Source organism: Capsicum annuum, chromosome 9, assembly GCF_002878395.1.
Source record: "Capsicum annuum cultivar UCD-10X-F1 chromosome 9, UCD10Xv1.1, whole genome shotgun sequence".
Lineage (NCBI taxonomy): Eukaryota > Viridiplantae > Streptophyta > Magnoliopsida > Solanales > Solanaceae > Capsicum > Capsicum annuum.
In genome coordinates this window covers 191,661,078-191,677,252 of record NC_061119.1, presented here as the reverse complement: position 1 = coordinate 191,677,252, position 16,175 = coordinate 191,661,078, and the positions used below count along the sequence as shown (strand labels likewise).

Sequence of the window (16,175 nt, the reverse complement as noted above, 5' to 3'; positions counted from 1 at the left end):
GGAAAAAAAAAAATCCTTTGTCAATTAAATAGCCTCACATAAATTAATATGGTGGTATAGATTTTTAATTTTTGGGTGGGAGGACTATTTGATTGATTAAGTTCATCTTCAACTCAATTACTGACCACACATTGTTAATCCGTCATGTTTCTCAATAAGTATGATCAAGACAAGACACCAACAACTGTAACTCTGTTACTATCAATGTTAGATATCATATCATTGTATGTAAATTTGACATAGAATTTTGAGTTTACCAAATTTTGCTCATACTTTTTGTTTTTCTTGAGTGAATATCAAATATATATTTTATATATTTAAAATAAATTTTATAACACATATAGAATGCAAACAAAAATTATGTATAGATTTCTTAAATGGAAAATATATTTTTTTTCTTGATTTCATTGTTATTTAATAATAAATAATAATTTTCTAAGATAATAACTAATCTATCTGTCTCATTTAAAGTGTCATATTTTTCGTTGATCTATCTTTTCGTTTATTAAGTACGTGTCCAATTAAATTATAAACTGAAACGAAATGAGTATTAGTTGAATGACCACATGAGAAACGCCTAACATAATTGAATTTCGTCGATCCAAAAATAAAAGAACTAGGTCCATCGCTGAATTTTTGAGGCCCAATACTAAGTCATAATACACGTTATAACAACGCTCATCCACTCCTTGAAATTCATCATAATTTTCCTCAATAAACTGGGTGAAAAGAAGCAAAAAATGGAGGAAGTTGATTCAATGAATGATGCAGAAATAATGTTACAAGCCCAAGCAGAAGTGTATAATTATATGTTTGCGTTTGCAGACTCGATGGCCATAAAATGTGCAGTGGAACTTCGTATTGCTGATATTATTCATTCTTCTGGTCACCAAATTCTTTTGTCAGAAATAGCAAATAATATTGAATCTTCATCATCTCCAGATATCAATTATCTTTCGCGTATAATGAGACTTTTAGTCCGCCGAAAAATCTTCACTGCAGCTACCTCTAAGGTATTTTTTTTTTTTTAATCGTTTAGTTTTCTACTCAATATTCAGTATTTGCATTGGAGGTCGTGTAATTTGGACTCCCATCATGTAAGCATTATTTAACAAAAAATAAATTTCAATCATCCCACCACAACTCATAGAGATCTTTTACAAAAAAAACATCTATATATCTATATAATTTTATTTATATAGAAGAGTATGCATGTGGAAGAATTTTTTTAAAATCAAAACTGATAAAATTTTACTCTAGATTAGCAACATCACAAGAGAAATTAAATGATTTTGGTATATTATTAATTGAAAAGAAATTATTGAAGCAATCGATTATAAACAATTTTGTTCATAATTTTTAATTTCAAAAAGTATACAAAAAAACTTCAAATTAAAAAAATATATAATAATTTTTTTATTTTAAGGCCTCATTTTAAGTTCCGCAGTGTTGCCCCTGTAAAAAACAAATGTGATAATGGGTAATTAGTATATACAATGAATGTCAATAACCATTAATGCAATATAATGAAAGAAACATAAACGTTTCTTGTAGCCCTAGGCCAATTAATTCCCCAAACTTTTTTCAAATTATATAAGTTCATATTTCAACACACATTAATTGCAAGATTCAATTATGACATATAATTTTACTCACTCTATATAAGATTTATAATTTTCAATCAAACGTATTTGGAAACATACTGTAAAAATTGAAATGTATTTTCAAATCGATTTAAACATAATTTTTTACTAATACTAATTTGCGAGTAAAAAAATTTCTCTAATTCTACTTTTTTATTAAAATATTTTCCTCCACACTTAAATATTTTTTTCAGTGAAACGTATTTTCAGTATTTGGAAACATACAGTGGTAAATACGTTTAGAATTTATCAATTTTCACACATACTCATTATTTGTTAATTTAAGTATAATTTTATAATTTTAAAACATAATCATTATTGTTAGATACGTTTCAAATACATTTACTTAGAATGAGATTCTTAATTTCAGTTAGTATAATTTTACACCTTTTCAAGTTAAAAAAAATAATTAGATAAAGATCTCAATATTTCAGCATGATCTCAGTCAATGCTTATTCTTTCATAGTAAGAATTTTATTTGTGACAGTAAAAGACAATCAGTACTTAAATTTGAACATAACATCCTTGACTCTAGCTACGACTGTTCAAAATCGAATCGAAATCAATAATCTGTAATGACATTTTGGTTAGTGAACTAGTGGTTCGACTTATCGGATTACCAAGTGTAAAGTATGTGTGATGTGTTGTTATCATAATATTTTACAAATTATATTTGAAAATTATATATATATATATATATATATATATATATATATATATATATATATAAATTTTCTTTAAGCATAATAATAAAAAAAATAATTTATTATAAATCATTTAGTAACAAATATAAGTAATAATTCACAATTTATAAAATCGTCGTAATATAGGGGTGAAAGAGTTATATGATTAACATTTATACCTCTCGACAGATGTGAACTATATGCATAATTTCTGTAAGTATTAACGTTTATCAGGTTTAAGGTATGTTGAGTTATCGTCATTGCAATATCTTACAAATTATGCCTGACAATTATTTAAATATATATTTTAATTTTATTTAACCATATACTTAAAAAAATAAAAAATTAGAGATAATTTTAGTAACAAGGAGAGAAAGTCGAAGAAGAACATGAGAAAAAAAATAGACAGTAAACGTGGTGTTTGAGTTATCGCAAAAAATGTGTACGTTTTTGAAGAAATATATGTATTTTAATGGTACTCCCTCCGTCCCATTTTACTTGTCCCAAATTGGGATGACACAACAATTAAGAAAAATAATAAATAACATGGATAGTTTACCAAAGTACTCCTATTAAATGATGTTTACATTTTAATTTAAAGAAAAGGTAATTAATGCAAAGGATAAAACATGGAAAGAAAAGTTTGTCTTATTTTGATAAGTAAAATGGAATAAGTAAAATGAGACATCAATTTAGCCAATTTGAGACGGATAAAATGGGACGGAGGGAGTATAAGACTATTGATATTCTTGCTTAAGAATTTGTGTTGCAATTAAATTGCAATATAGGGAGTATACATATTTTAATGCTTAATTATCTTGACTTTAAAAAATAGAAAAAAATTTCAAAAGGCTACTATAGACTTTTTAATATTATAGTGATAGTATGGCCAAAGTTTTATGACCATTTAGCATTATCCATAAACTCTCATGTATGTTTAGTTTATTATTTGTTTGCTCCTTCTCTTTTATTATATTAAACATAGGTAATTATTACCTGTTTGCTCAACTTCTTTTTATCATTACTGTTTTAAATCTAAGTTATTAAGTACTCCATTTGACCATGAAAATTTTTCTCTTTTTTCTGAATTTTTTTTTAAAGTTGAAAATTATGGTGTAAAATTATGGTGTTTAACATGTAAAGTTAGAAATTGAAAACTTTACATCATTTTTTTTAAAAAAAATTAACACGCATGAGAAAAAGGAGAGGACACCCAATTTACGGTCAAAAAGTAAGAGAAATAAAATGAACTGAAAGAAAAAAAAAAACAAGGAAAGAAAAAAAAGGAGAAAAGCTCAAATAGCTAGAATTGGAGATAATTATTATTTCCTTTTTTTGTCACATAGGTTTTGAACTACTTTAGGATTCGAACTATTTTTTTAAAATTAAAATATAGAAAATATTAGAATTGACGGTGAGAGGTGCTTCAATCGCTTTTATTGATTTTGGATTGCTAAGATTAGAACAAGAGGTAAAAAATGAGAGATTTTTATGCAAAATGCCAATTTATCTATGAATGCAATTACATTTCATATCCCCAATAGAAAAAAGTGAGATCTCATTCTTCAAAAAGAAATAAGAATACAATAGAAGAAAAAAAAAAGAAAAGGGAACGAAAAAAAAAATGATGTAAATATTTGTTCATATTTTTTCTTTTTAATGTAATTATTTAATTCTTATATTTTGTTTTTCACATTGTTCATATATAGTAAATCAAGTTAACTTTTTCGTATTTAATCTAAATTGCTCTTCACGACTGCTAGTTGTCGTAAAATGCGCTTCACGACTGATAATTGTCAAGTACACCAGTTAATTATATAAGTATCTAATTATTTACTCTGATTTATTTTTAATTTTTCATTCTTTTACCATATCAATCTCTCTGCAATACGCGCACTCAATAAATGTTAGTAGGGATGTACATGATCGAGTTGGTTCGAATTTTTTAAATATCAAATCAAATCATTTGTATCGAATTTTTAAATCTATATACCAAATCAAATCAATAAAATTTGAGTTTTCAACCCAGATTTTTTGGGTTTTTCAGTTTTCTCGGGTTTTTCCATTAAAGTCTTCATTATAACATATAATTAACTTGTGCTCCAAATATTTCTTTAGTCCTAGCAAGATACAACTATTTTAGGTGTTCCTTAAGAAAATAACACAAATATTAAATGAGTTATGAATAAAAAATATTCAACAACAATAAATAATAAAATCATATATAATAAAGTTGCATATTAATAAGTTATAATAAAAATAATCGTAATTTAAAAATATTAAGTCATGCTAAAATTAGTCTAGTAAGTATTGATTACATAACTAAATATTAAATATAAAAATAAATTTAGGTTCTTTATTTATGCAAAACTAAAGAAAAGAAATCCAACATTATTTTCATTCTTAGTGTTCTAATTGAATAATTTTGTTAGCATTAGAATTGATGTGAGCTTTATTTAAGTTACTAATATCTATGTGCTCTAAAACTTATTGAATCATTCAAATTTCTAAGTTTAAACTTCAAAAATATGTTGAAAGATAAAAATAACGAAAAAATTTAAGAAATACTTATATATAGCATCACAGTAAATATTTTTTAAAACTGTACAAATGTAATATCGGGTTGTTTCAAGTTGGTTTGACTTTTTTTAGTTAAAATCAACTTAAATCAAACCAATTGTAGTCAGACTTTTTTTTTTTTTTTTCAAAATCAAATTATTAGTTGATTTTTTTCTGGTTTAACTCAATTTGTGGTTTGATTCGATTTTTGATTTGATTTTGTTCACCTCTAAATATTAGGAGTAGAATTAGAGAAACAAAATCGTTTAGACCTTTATAGTACTTCCGAAAGAATGAATAAATTGAAGCATCTATTTTAGTATATATGATAAACAAATTATAAGTCCGGGGAAGGATTGGTTTTTCTGAATGATCGCGCAAATAATAGTTATTATTAGTATGCATTTTTTCTTGATTTCAATTTTTTTCAACAATAAACACTAAAACAATAAAGATTTTTAGCGGCAATAAATGTGCACTTTTTTAAAAAAAAATTTTTTTTTACGGATATTAGTTAATCATTATTAGATCCAATATGGCTATAGAATATAGAGACATTTAAAAAGAATACCAGACCGGATCCCATCCTGTACCAATTTCCTCAAGTTCCTCCAGTACACTTCTTGATATAGTACTCTCAACAAATACCCCAATCCCTTTTTCTACTTTCGTCTCCATGCTCACATAAACATTCCACCAACTTCAACTTGCTTTCAATGTTAAAGAAGCAATATCATTCCGTTACATCAGCAACAGCTACTTGTAATTAGCTAATTAATAACTTGTCTTTTGTCAAATTCCTATACCATGTAAGGTAGCAAAAGAATTTCTACTCACTCCTTTCTATTCATAGTTTAGCTTATCATCAATTATCATGATATACCTACAATAGTTAATGAAATCAACCTTCAATTCTCAATCGGGCTCAGAAATTGGTTCAGTATGTTTAAAAACCATGTTGGGTGGGTCTAGTATTAAGAGGGTTAAGAAGACAGTAGAAAAAGTGTACTGGAAGAACTTGAAGGAATTGGTTCTGGATGGTATCCTAAACCAAAGAATACTAAAGTAAAATTATCACTAATAATTGGCTCTAAAAGATAATTTAGTGATAATTAAGCTATTGTTGGTAACTAATTACCGTTAAAAATCTTTTTTTCTGGGATAATAACTAAAGTTGAGTGACAAGAGAGTACCACATTTGACAACATTTAAATAATATCTTTAATGAGATTATTAATAGCTAGTTATAATCATACATATATCTTAATTTGTTTAAAATTTTTAATGTTACAAGATTTATTTTTCTTTCTTAAAATCCATTGACAGTCAAATAAATTCATATATTTCAACCTATTGAGTAACAAATAAGTGTCTATGAATTGATCTCGATCATATTTCAACCTATCAAATAATAAATAAGTGCTTCAGAACTGTTCTTGATCATATTTCAACATATCGAGCAATAAATAAATGCTTCTGAACTAATCCCGACCATATTTTAATCTATCGAGTAAATAAATAAGTGTTTCTGAACCGATCTCGACCATATTTCAACCTATCGAGACTGATCTCGACCATATTTTAACCTATCGAGTAATACATAAGTGCTTCTGGACTGATCTTGATCATTCTCAGGGAGGAGACACCCTCTATGGACTTACTCCAATGTCAAGATGGCTATTACATGACACAGAGCAAAGTTTAGCACCAATGTTCCTTTTCCAAAACAATCCAATTCTCATTGCTCCATGGCATTATTTTAGCAATTGTGTAAAAGAAGGTGGAATTGCATTCAAGAAAGCACATGGTTGTGAAATATTTGAGATGGCTTCTAAAGATGATGAGTTAAACAAGATTTTCAACAATGGGATGAAATCAGTGACAAGATGCATTATGAAGACAATAGTTAAAAGGTACAAAGATGGATTTAATTCAATTACATCACTTGTTGATGTAGGTGGAGGGATAGGGGCTGCTATGACTGAAATTGTCAAGGCATATCCTCATATTAAAGGGATTAATTTTGATTTGCCTCATGTTGTCTCAACTGCTCAAAAATATGATGGTGTTGAACATGTTGGGGGTGACATGTTTGAGGCTATCCCACCTGCTGATGCTGTCTTTATGAAGGTAAAATTAATTTATGTGACGGTGTTTGATAGAGTAACAAGAAATATTAAAAAAAAAAGTAAATGGTCAAAAATTTATTTGAACTATCATTTTATCTTAACTGTCACTTGTTTTCCTTTTTTTATCTCAACTATCACCATCTATGTATTAAATCACACATCAAATATTAGTTGTTCCTTTTTTTTCCTCTACCTGATCTATCACCATAATTCAGGTAGAAAAAGGAAACAACAAATAGTTGGAAGTGTTTTTACTACATAGATGATAATGATAGTTCAGGTAGAAAAAAGAATCATTGATATTTGAGGCGTGAACCTCGCAAAAAAGTGATAGTTCCAATATGTTTTTTTACCATTATCCCATAAAAAAAGGATGAATAATTTCTGAAAGTTGTGATCTTAAACTGATCAATAATATTTATGTGACTGTAATTAATCTTATCGAGGATAATACAAACAAAAATTAAAGTTAAATAGTTTCTAAATTAAAAAAAAGTACGATTTCTATTTTCTATTATTAATGTACGCAGTGGGTGATGCATGATTGGGGAGACGAAGATTGTGTGAAGATCTTGAAGAATTGTAGAAAGGTGATACCGGAGAAAACCGGAAAAGTGATCATAGTTGATGCAGTTTTGAAGTCGGAGAGTGAAGATTTATTTGACAATATAAAATTCATACTGGATATGGTAATGATAGCACACAGCAGTGGCGGAAAAGAAAGGAGTGAGGATGAGTGGAACAAATTGTTGAAGGAAGCTGGATTTCCACGTTACAATATCATTGATATTCCTTCTTGGCCATCTATTATTGAGGCCTATCCACAGTGATGGTTTTTTTTTGGCATAATAATCAACTAGGTGTGATGTTTGAATGAGTTCGTGTGAACCTTGATTAATTTTTTAAAAGTTACTTCACAATGGTGATCTACGATATATAATATTGTTTAATTTATTGTCATGTAATCAGGGATTGCGATTTTATATTACTATCATTTGATGTGACTGTATCTTTACCTTTATTTTTACTCTTTTATTACTTAATAATACTATTTTATCCTTTATTCTAATTTCTATTTTTGTAATAATTTTATCTCCTACCTTTGGTTCTCTTTTTTTGGGTATTATTGTTAAGTTTATACCTCAAACTGATTGTGCGTCATATTATGAAAGGAAAAAGCACGATATAATTTGTTCAAATATTATAATTCATAAAATAATATAGCACAATGCAGTGTATATCTATTATGAAACCATAGGGAACAATAATCTTAGTAAGTGGTAATAGATGGAATTAATTATGTTTATGCCATTATTTCTCTTATCTTTAACAAATTTCAAGGATTAAAGAATAAAGAACAACAAACAACAATATACCTAATATAGTCCGACAAGTGGAGTCTGAGCAGGATAGAGTGTAGGTAGATCTTACCCAATCCTTGGCAGGTAGAGAGGGTGTTGCCGATAAATTCTTGGCTCAATGTGATGAAAGAATAAAGATTATGTGAAGAAAAATCATGTGTGGTAAAATTGATGTGGACATACAGTTTAATGCATTTTTTTGGTACCCCTCTAGGAGTTCCCACCCTTTTTGCTCCTGCGGTAAGTCGAATTCACAACTTCAGGGTTGGGATTGAAGGATGCTTACCATTTGAGCAACTCCCTCATGTCAGTTTAATGCAATTTCTATATAAAGGAAACTAATTTTCTTTTTTAAAAAATTACTAATCAAGATCAATGCACTTCTCTCTGTGTTCTAGCCTCCATAATTGATCCCCTCTTGCAACTTGCAGCTTTCAAGTGATAATTAGAACGTTATTTTCAATGTTTTCGGGTACAAGAATCTATATATAGGCAATAATAACTTCAACACAAGTTCAAGTCTAAGACAAGAACACTTATGAAGTTGCTTAACACCTTCAACACAAGATTAAAAGTAATCCATCCAAGAAGTGTGTTAGTTTTCAGAAATGAGATGTAAAAGAAATGTAAAGCCAAGTCCCCCAACTTCACGAAGTTTTCTTAAAGAATAATTCCCCTCACTACACCCAAGGTTGTGGAATCTACCTCTCAAGATAAAATGGCTTTCAATCCGAATAATAGCGGTACCTCAAATTGTTGGATTCCTCGAACTCACTCAACAGCTTAATGATCATACAAAGTTTTTGTATAGAAGAAGAGTGTTTTTGCTGTAAAAAATCATGTCTATACCTGAGGAATATATCAAGTATTTATATCCTTAAATGTGTCCTTTCAGAAAAGATGCATTGGTTTAGCAGAAAGGCACCTATTCAGTAGCAGTCACGTCCCTGCACCCAGTCTGTGTTGGACCTGCATCTGATTTGCGGCCGTAGGTGACGTTTTGCAAATTCCAATAGATTCTGTGCTATATCTGTGCCCACAGGTCGTGTATCTGAGCAGCATCTGCGCCCGCAGGTCACCCTACAGCGGGAAACAGTATGCCTTTTCCCTCGAAGGGTCGCATCCCTTCGTGATGCGTTGCATATGCATTTGCATGGCGTAAAAAATGCGCCTGCACTTTGGAGAAAAATAATTATATCAGATTTTTGGATTAAGTTATTCACTTGTAACACAAGTTTCAAATAAAATTCATCTAAAAAGATAGATCTCATCGATCAATCATTATCCAAATCCAAATCCAAATATAAATCCAAATCCAAAGCCGAAGCCAAAGCCAAAGCCGAAGCCGAGCCGAGCCAAGCAAACGACGATGACGGCATGAGGCACCACCTTTTTCTTTCCTCACTATCTATGTGGAGTTAGTGTTCCTTAGTAAAAGCACTCCAAAATTCCCTTCTCCCACCAATGTGGGAGAATTAGTGAACTTTCCAATTTAAGAGTACACTTTCTAATTTGGTTCTCTCTTTCCTTCCACCATTTTTTCTCCATTTTCCATTCACATATACACCTTGAACCCAATAATCCCCCACATGAATGGGGAATGGCTATATTTTGAAGAAAGATACAAACAAACATGTGATCATTTAGCAAAGACTAATTGCATCTAGATAAGTAAGTTTCCCTTTGAATTTTTTGTAGTGAACATGTATCGGATGCACTCGGTCAATCAGTAGATTTGATATCTTTGAATCGTTGACCTTTGATGTACACTTAGACAACACATGTCACACAACCAGCCTTTTACTGTTTATTGTTCTTATGATTTTGTTCTTTTCAGCCATGAACACGTCCCAATTTCATGAGAGCTTAGAGAATATGCCTTTACTAACATTCTCCTTGAAGCGGATTCCGCTTCACCCCCACATAGGTGATTTCTAAACGTTCAATCCTATAGATTAAAGTATTTGGTCAAATCTGCCAAATTTAGATAATCATTAAAAGAATTTTTACCTTAAGTCTTATCCTTGTTTACTAAACATTGTCTACATCATGAGAATGGGTTGGTATATTGACTATATTGAACCTGTCAGACACATCTTTGTTTGATCTCCTTAAACCTAGATCTTGGGATCTCCAGTCTGCTAGGTAGAGTTACTGCTATGCTGACTTATCCTAGGCCTTAAACCCATTCCCTTGGATGTCCTCTCAACTCCTTCTCTAGATAGGCATTTTATAAGTGGATCCGAAACATTATCCTTTGACTTTACATATTCAACAGTGATAATTCCACTAGAGAGAAGTTCTCTAACAGTATTATGTCTCCATCTTGTGTGATGAAATTTATCTTTGTACATTATGCTCCCAGTCCTACCTATTGCTGCTTGGCTATCACAGTGTATACATACTGGTGCCACTGGTTTTGGCCAATTAGGAATATCTTCCAAGAAATTCCGAAGCCATTCTGCTTTTTCACTAGCTTTATCCATTGCGATAAATTCAGATTCCATTGTAGAGTGAGCAATACATGTCTGTTTGGAAGATTTCTAAGAGACCGCTCCTCCACGATAGTAAATACATATCCACTCATGGATTTTACTTCGTTCGATCCGGTGATCTAATTTACATCAATATATCCTTCAAGTACCACATGATATTTATTATAATGCAAAGCATAGTCTTGAGTGTATTTAATATACCCCAACACTCCTTTCATTGCCATCCAATAGGTTTTATAAGGATTACTCATGTACCGACTCAACTTACTAATAACGCATGCTATGTCTGGTCGTGTACAATTTATTATATACATCAAACATCCCAATACTCCTACGTACTCTAATTGTGAGTCACTTTTACCTTCATTCTTTCAAAGTGCAAAGCTCACATCCAATGGAGTCATGGCAATACCAAATTCCATATACTTGAATTTGTCAAGTTCCTTTTTGCTGTAATAAGACTGTGAAAATGCCAACCCTTGTGGATTTCTATGGATTCTTATTCCTAAGATCACATCCGCAACTCCAAGGTATTTCATATCGAACTTTCTCTCGAGCATTTATTTCTTTCTATTTATGTCAGAAATGTCTCTACTGATGATCAACATATCATCCACATATAAACAAACAATGACATGGTGATTTGGAGTGTCTTTAATATAAACACATTTATCACATTCATTTATCTTGAACCCTTTTGCCAACATGGTTTGGTCAAACTTTGCATGCCACTGTTTAGGTGCTTGTTTTAGTTCATAAAGTGACTTGACAAGTTTACACACCTTATTTTTCTTTCCTGGAATAGCAAAACCCTCAGGCTGTTCCATGTAGATTTCTTTTTCTAATTCTCCATTTAGGAATGCTGTTTTCACATCTATTTGATGGATTTCAAGACCATATACTGCCGCTAAGGTAATTAACATCCGAATTGATGTTATCCTCATTACTGGCGAGTATGTATCAAAGTAATCAAGGCCTTTCTTTTGTTTGAAGCCTTTTATAACAAGTCTTGCCTTGTACCTATCAATAGTACCATCAACTTTCATTTTCCTTTTGAAGATCCATTTAGAACCTAAAGGCTTATTTCCTGGAGGAAGATCAACCAACTCCCATGTATGGCTGCTTAAGATTGAATTAATCTCACTATCGACCGCTTTTTTTCAAAAGGATGTGTCCGAAGACGCCATCAGTTCTTTAAAAGTTTGAGACTCATTTTCTAAGAGAAACGTTAAAAAGTATGATTCAAACGAAGTTAACGTTCTTTGACGTGTACTACGTCTCAAATTCTAATCATTATGTACATCCTCACTTGGTTCATATCGAGGTCGTTTAGACCCTCCACTAGACTTTTTATGTCTAGTTTTATACAGATAAATATGTTCAAAGAATTCAGCATTATCTATTTCAATTACCGTATTTTCATTGATATCCGAATGCTCGGACTTATGAACCAAAAACCGATATGCTTTACTACTTTTAGCATATCCTATAAACATGCAGTCCACCGTCTTAGGTCCTATCTTAACCCTTTTAGGTATAGGAACTTGGACCTTCACTAGACACCCCCACACTTTGAAATATTTCAAGTTGGGTTTTCTTCCTTTCTATTTTTCATATGGAACCGATTGTGTCTTACTATGGGGCACTCTATTGAGTATTCGATTAGTCGTAAGGATAATTTCTTCCTACAAGTTTTGTGGTAAACCTAAACTTATAAGTAAGGCATTCATCATTTCCTTCAAAGTTTGGATTTTCCTTTCCACAATTCCATTAGATTAAGGTAAATATGGGGCTATAGTTTGATGGATAATTCCATTCTCTACACATATTTGCGCAAACAGAGATTCATATTTTCCACCCCTATCACTTCTTATAGTTTTAATCTTTTTCTCTAACTGATTTTCAACTTTAGTTTTATATTGCCTAAATGTATCTATTGCTTCATCCTTACTATTTAGCAAGTAGACATAATAATATCTAGTGCAATCGTCAATAAAAGTTATGAAATACTTTTTTCCATCACGTGATGGTGTTGACTTCATATCATAAATGTTAGTGTGGATTAAGTCTAAGGGATTGGAATTCCTTTCAACTGACTTATACAGATGCTTAGCATACTTTGATTCCAAACAAGTTTAACAAAACCTCTAAGTTAATCAGTTTTTGTAATGTTTTGTAATTAAGATGGCCTAATCGGTCATGCCACAAATCATAAGACTCAAGCAAGTAAGAAGAAATTGAACTTTTATTGATTTCAACATTCATTACATTCATTTTGAATAGGCCCTAATTGAGGTAGCCTTTTCCTACATACACTTCTTCTTTACTAAGTACAATTATTCCGAAAAAAATACATGTTTGAATCCATTTTTGTCTAGAAGTGAAATACAAATTAAGTTCTTTTGTAACTCCGAAACATACAAGACATTTTTAAGTGTTAACACTTTGCTGGAGGTCATCTTCAAGCACACTGTTTCTGTTTCTTCTACTTTTGCAGTAGCAGAGTTTGCCATATAGATCTTTTCTTCTACTTAACCTGGAGCGAACATTGAAAACAACTCCTTATTAGCACAAATATGGCGGGTGGCACCAGAATCCATCCATCATTTGCGAGGATTTCCCACCAAGTTACATTCGAAAAGCATAGCACACAGATCATCCATTTCTTTCTTAGACTCAGCCATGTTTTCTTGGTCCTTCTTTTCTTTCTTTGGGGCACGACAATCCGTAGAGTTATGGCCAATCTTTCCACAGTTGAAGCACTTTCTCTTAATTTTTTTCTTGGTTTGATTGCTTTCATTTCCAACTTTCTTTCGCTTTTTTAGAGTTGTTTTGCTCCATTCATTGTAGAATTTCCTCTTGACCTTCTTTCCTTAGCCTTATTATCTTCTTTAATGCATAGTCGTACAATAAGATATTCGATTGACATCTCCTTACATTTGTGTTTCAAATAGTTCTTGAAGTCTTTTCACATAGGTGGTAGCTTCTCTATTATTGCTGCTACTTGAAGCACTTCATTCATAATCAAACCTATAATAAAGTTTATGTGAATACTAAGAACATTTTTAAATTATTCAACAAAGGTATTTTTCAAAATCATACCCTCCGCAAGGAGATCATGGATGATCATTTGCAGTTCCTGCACTTGGGAAACAACGGACTTGTTGTCTATCATTTTATACTCTAGGAATCTTGCAACGAAGAACTTTTTAGTTCCGGAGTCCTTTGTCTTTTACTTCCGTTCTAGTGCTCCCCATAACTCTTTTGCTGTCTTTGTTCTACTATACACATTGTAAAGGTCATCTTGGAGACCACTCAAGATATAATTCCTACAAAGGAAATTTGAGTGTTTCCAAGCCTCTACAATCATGAAGCGCTCTTGTTTAGAGGTTCCCTCGGGCATCTCCGGAGCTTCCTTAAACGTGAACCTTTGAAGACCAAGAGTTGTGAGGTGGAAAAATAATTTCTGCTGCCATCTCTTGAAGTCATTACCCACGAGGTTTTTGGGTTTCTTCGCTGATGCCATAGCTTGTGGAGCCTTAGTATGACTCATCGTGGCAATACTAGTTGCCGCCATAGTCGTTCCAGCATCATGCACTTGACTATCAGTCGTCATTTTCCTGTCACCACAAGATAGTACCTTTAGTAAATCAAAATACTTATTAAAAAGTTATAGGAACTGTAAACACCTCTTGTTTAAGTTTTTATGACTTTTAATCATCAATCGAGAGATCTTTAACTTGTGATGAAGATTTTATGGCTTCAAATCACTAGTTAAGGTCAAACGGAGTAGAAAGCTTAAAAATTTAATCTCCAGAAAATAAGCAATACAGATTCCAAAAAATTTATTCCTTAAGATTTTTATTTTCAATGTTTTCGGGTACAAGAATCTATATATAGGCAACAACAACTTCAACACAAGTTCAAGTCTAAGACAAGAACACTTATGAAGTTCCTTAACACCTTCAACACAAGATTAAAAATAATCTATCTTAGAAGTGTGTTATTTTTTAGAAATGAGATATAACAGAAATGTAAAGCTACTTTCAATCCGAACAATAGCGATACCTCAAATTGTTAGATTCCTCGAACTCGCTCAACAACTTAATGATCACACAGAGTTTTTGTATAGAAGAAGAGTGCTTTTGCTATAAAAAATTATGCCTATACCTGAGGAATATATCAGGTATTTATAGCCTTAAATGTGTCTTTCAAAAAGGATGCATTGGTTTAGTAGAAAGGCACCTATTCAATAGCAGTCACGTCCCTACGCCCAGTCTGTGCTGGACCTGCACCTGATCTGTTGCCACAGGTGACGTTTTGCAATTCCAGTAGCTTCTATGCTACACCTTCCCCCTACAGGTCACATTCTTGTGCAACATCTGTTCTCGCAGGTCACCTTATAGCAAAAAATAGTGTGACTTTTCCCTCGAAGGGTCGCATCCCTTCGTTATATGTTATGTATGGATTTGCATGGCGTAAAAAATGCGCCTGCAATTTGGAGAAAAAATAATTATATCAGATTTTTAGATTAAGTTTTCCACTTGTAACACAAGTTTCAAATAAAATTCGTCTAAAAAGATAGATCTCATCGATCAATCATTTGCCAAACCTAAATCCAAATCCGAAGCCGAAGCCAAAGCCGAGCCGAGCGAGCAATGATGATGGCGCGAGGCACCACCTTGTTCTTTACTCACTATCTATGTAGAGTTAGTGTTCCTTATTAAAAACACTCCAAAGTTCCCTTCTCCTACCAATGTGGGAGAATTAGTGAACTTTTCAATTTAAGAGTACACTTTCATATTTGGTGTCTCTCTTTCCCTCCATAATTTTTCCTCCATTTTCCATTCACATATACACCTTGAATCCAACATAGAATACAATAGATATGGCTTATGCAAGTGTTGCTTCTCTTATAAGAACAATGCAGTTGATGTTAATATCCATGTCACCAATGAAATCTCAAATTTTTGATGATATATAGCAAGTAGAAGAGGAGATTGATTGTATCCTAAAATAGTTACAAGAGATTCATAGGAATATTTAGTTCACAATCCATGTTAAGAAACATATACTCTGAATGTGGAGAACAATATGGTGGTAAATGTTGATGAAGGGGAAAGAATGCTTGATGAACTGATAGATTCCATGTCCCATCTAGTGAATTCAAAGTTATCCTAGTTGTCGGGGGGGGGGGGGGGCATGTAACATTCATCACATAATATAGGATTTGTATTTGAGAGAATCTCAAAGCCAAAACATATTTATCATGATTGATATTGTACAAAAAGCTCAAAGCCATGAC

General features: G+C 31.5%; 1 protein-coding gene across 1 annotated transcript; it reads left to right on the top strand.

Moving 5' to 3' along the window:
- Nucleotides 1–564: 564 nt before the first annotated feature.
- On the top strand, nucleotides 565–8,018 carry LOC107842318 ((R,S)-reticuline 7-O-methyltransferase). The gene is made up of 3 exons (XM_016686084.2): nucleotides 565–1,013; nucleotides 6,521–7,015; nucleotides 7,545–8,018. Exons 1-3 carry the CDS (start codon nucleotides 741–743, stop codon nucleotides 7,842–7,844), a joined length of 1,068 nt encoding a protein of 355 aa, XP_016541570.1. The 5' UTR covers nucleotides 565–740; the 3' UTR covers nucleotides 7,845–8,018.
- The last annotated feature ends 8,157 nt before the right edge of the window (nucleotides 8,019–16,175 follow it).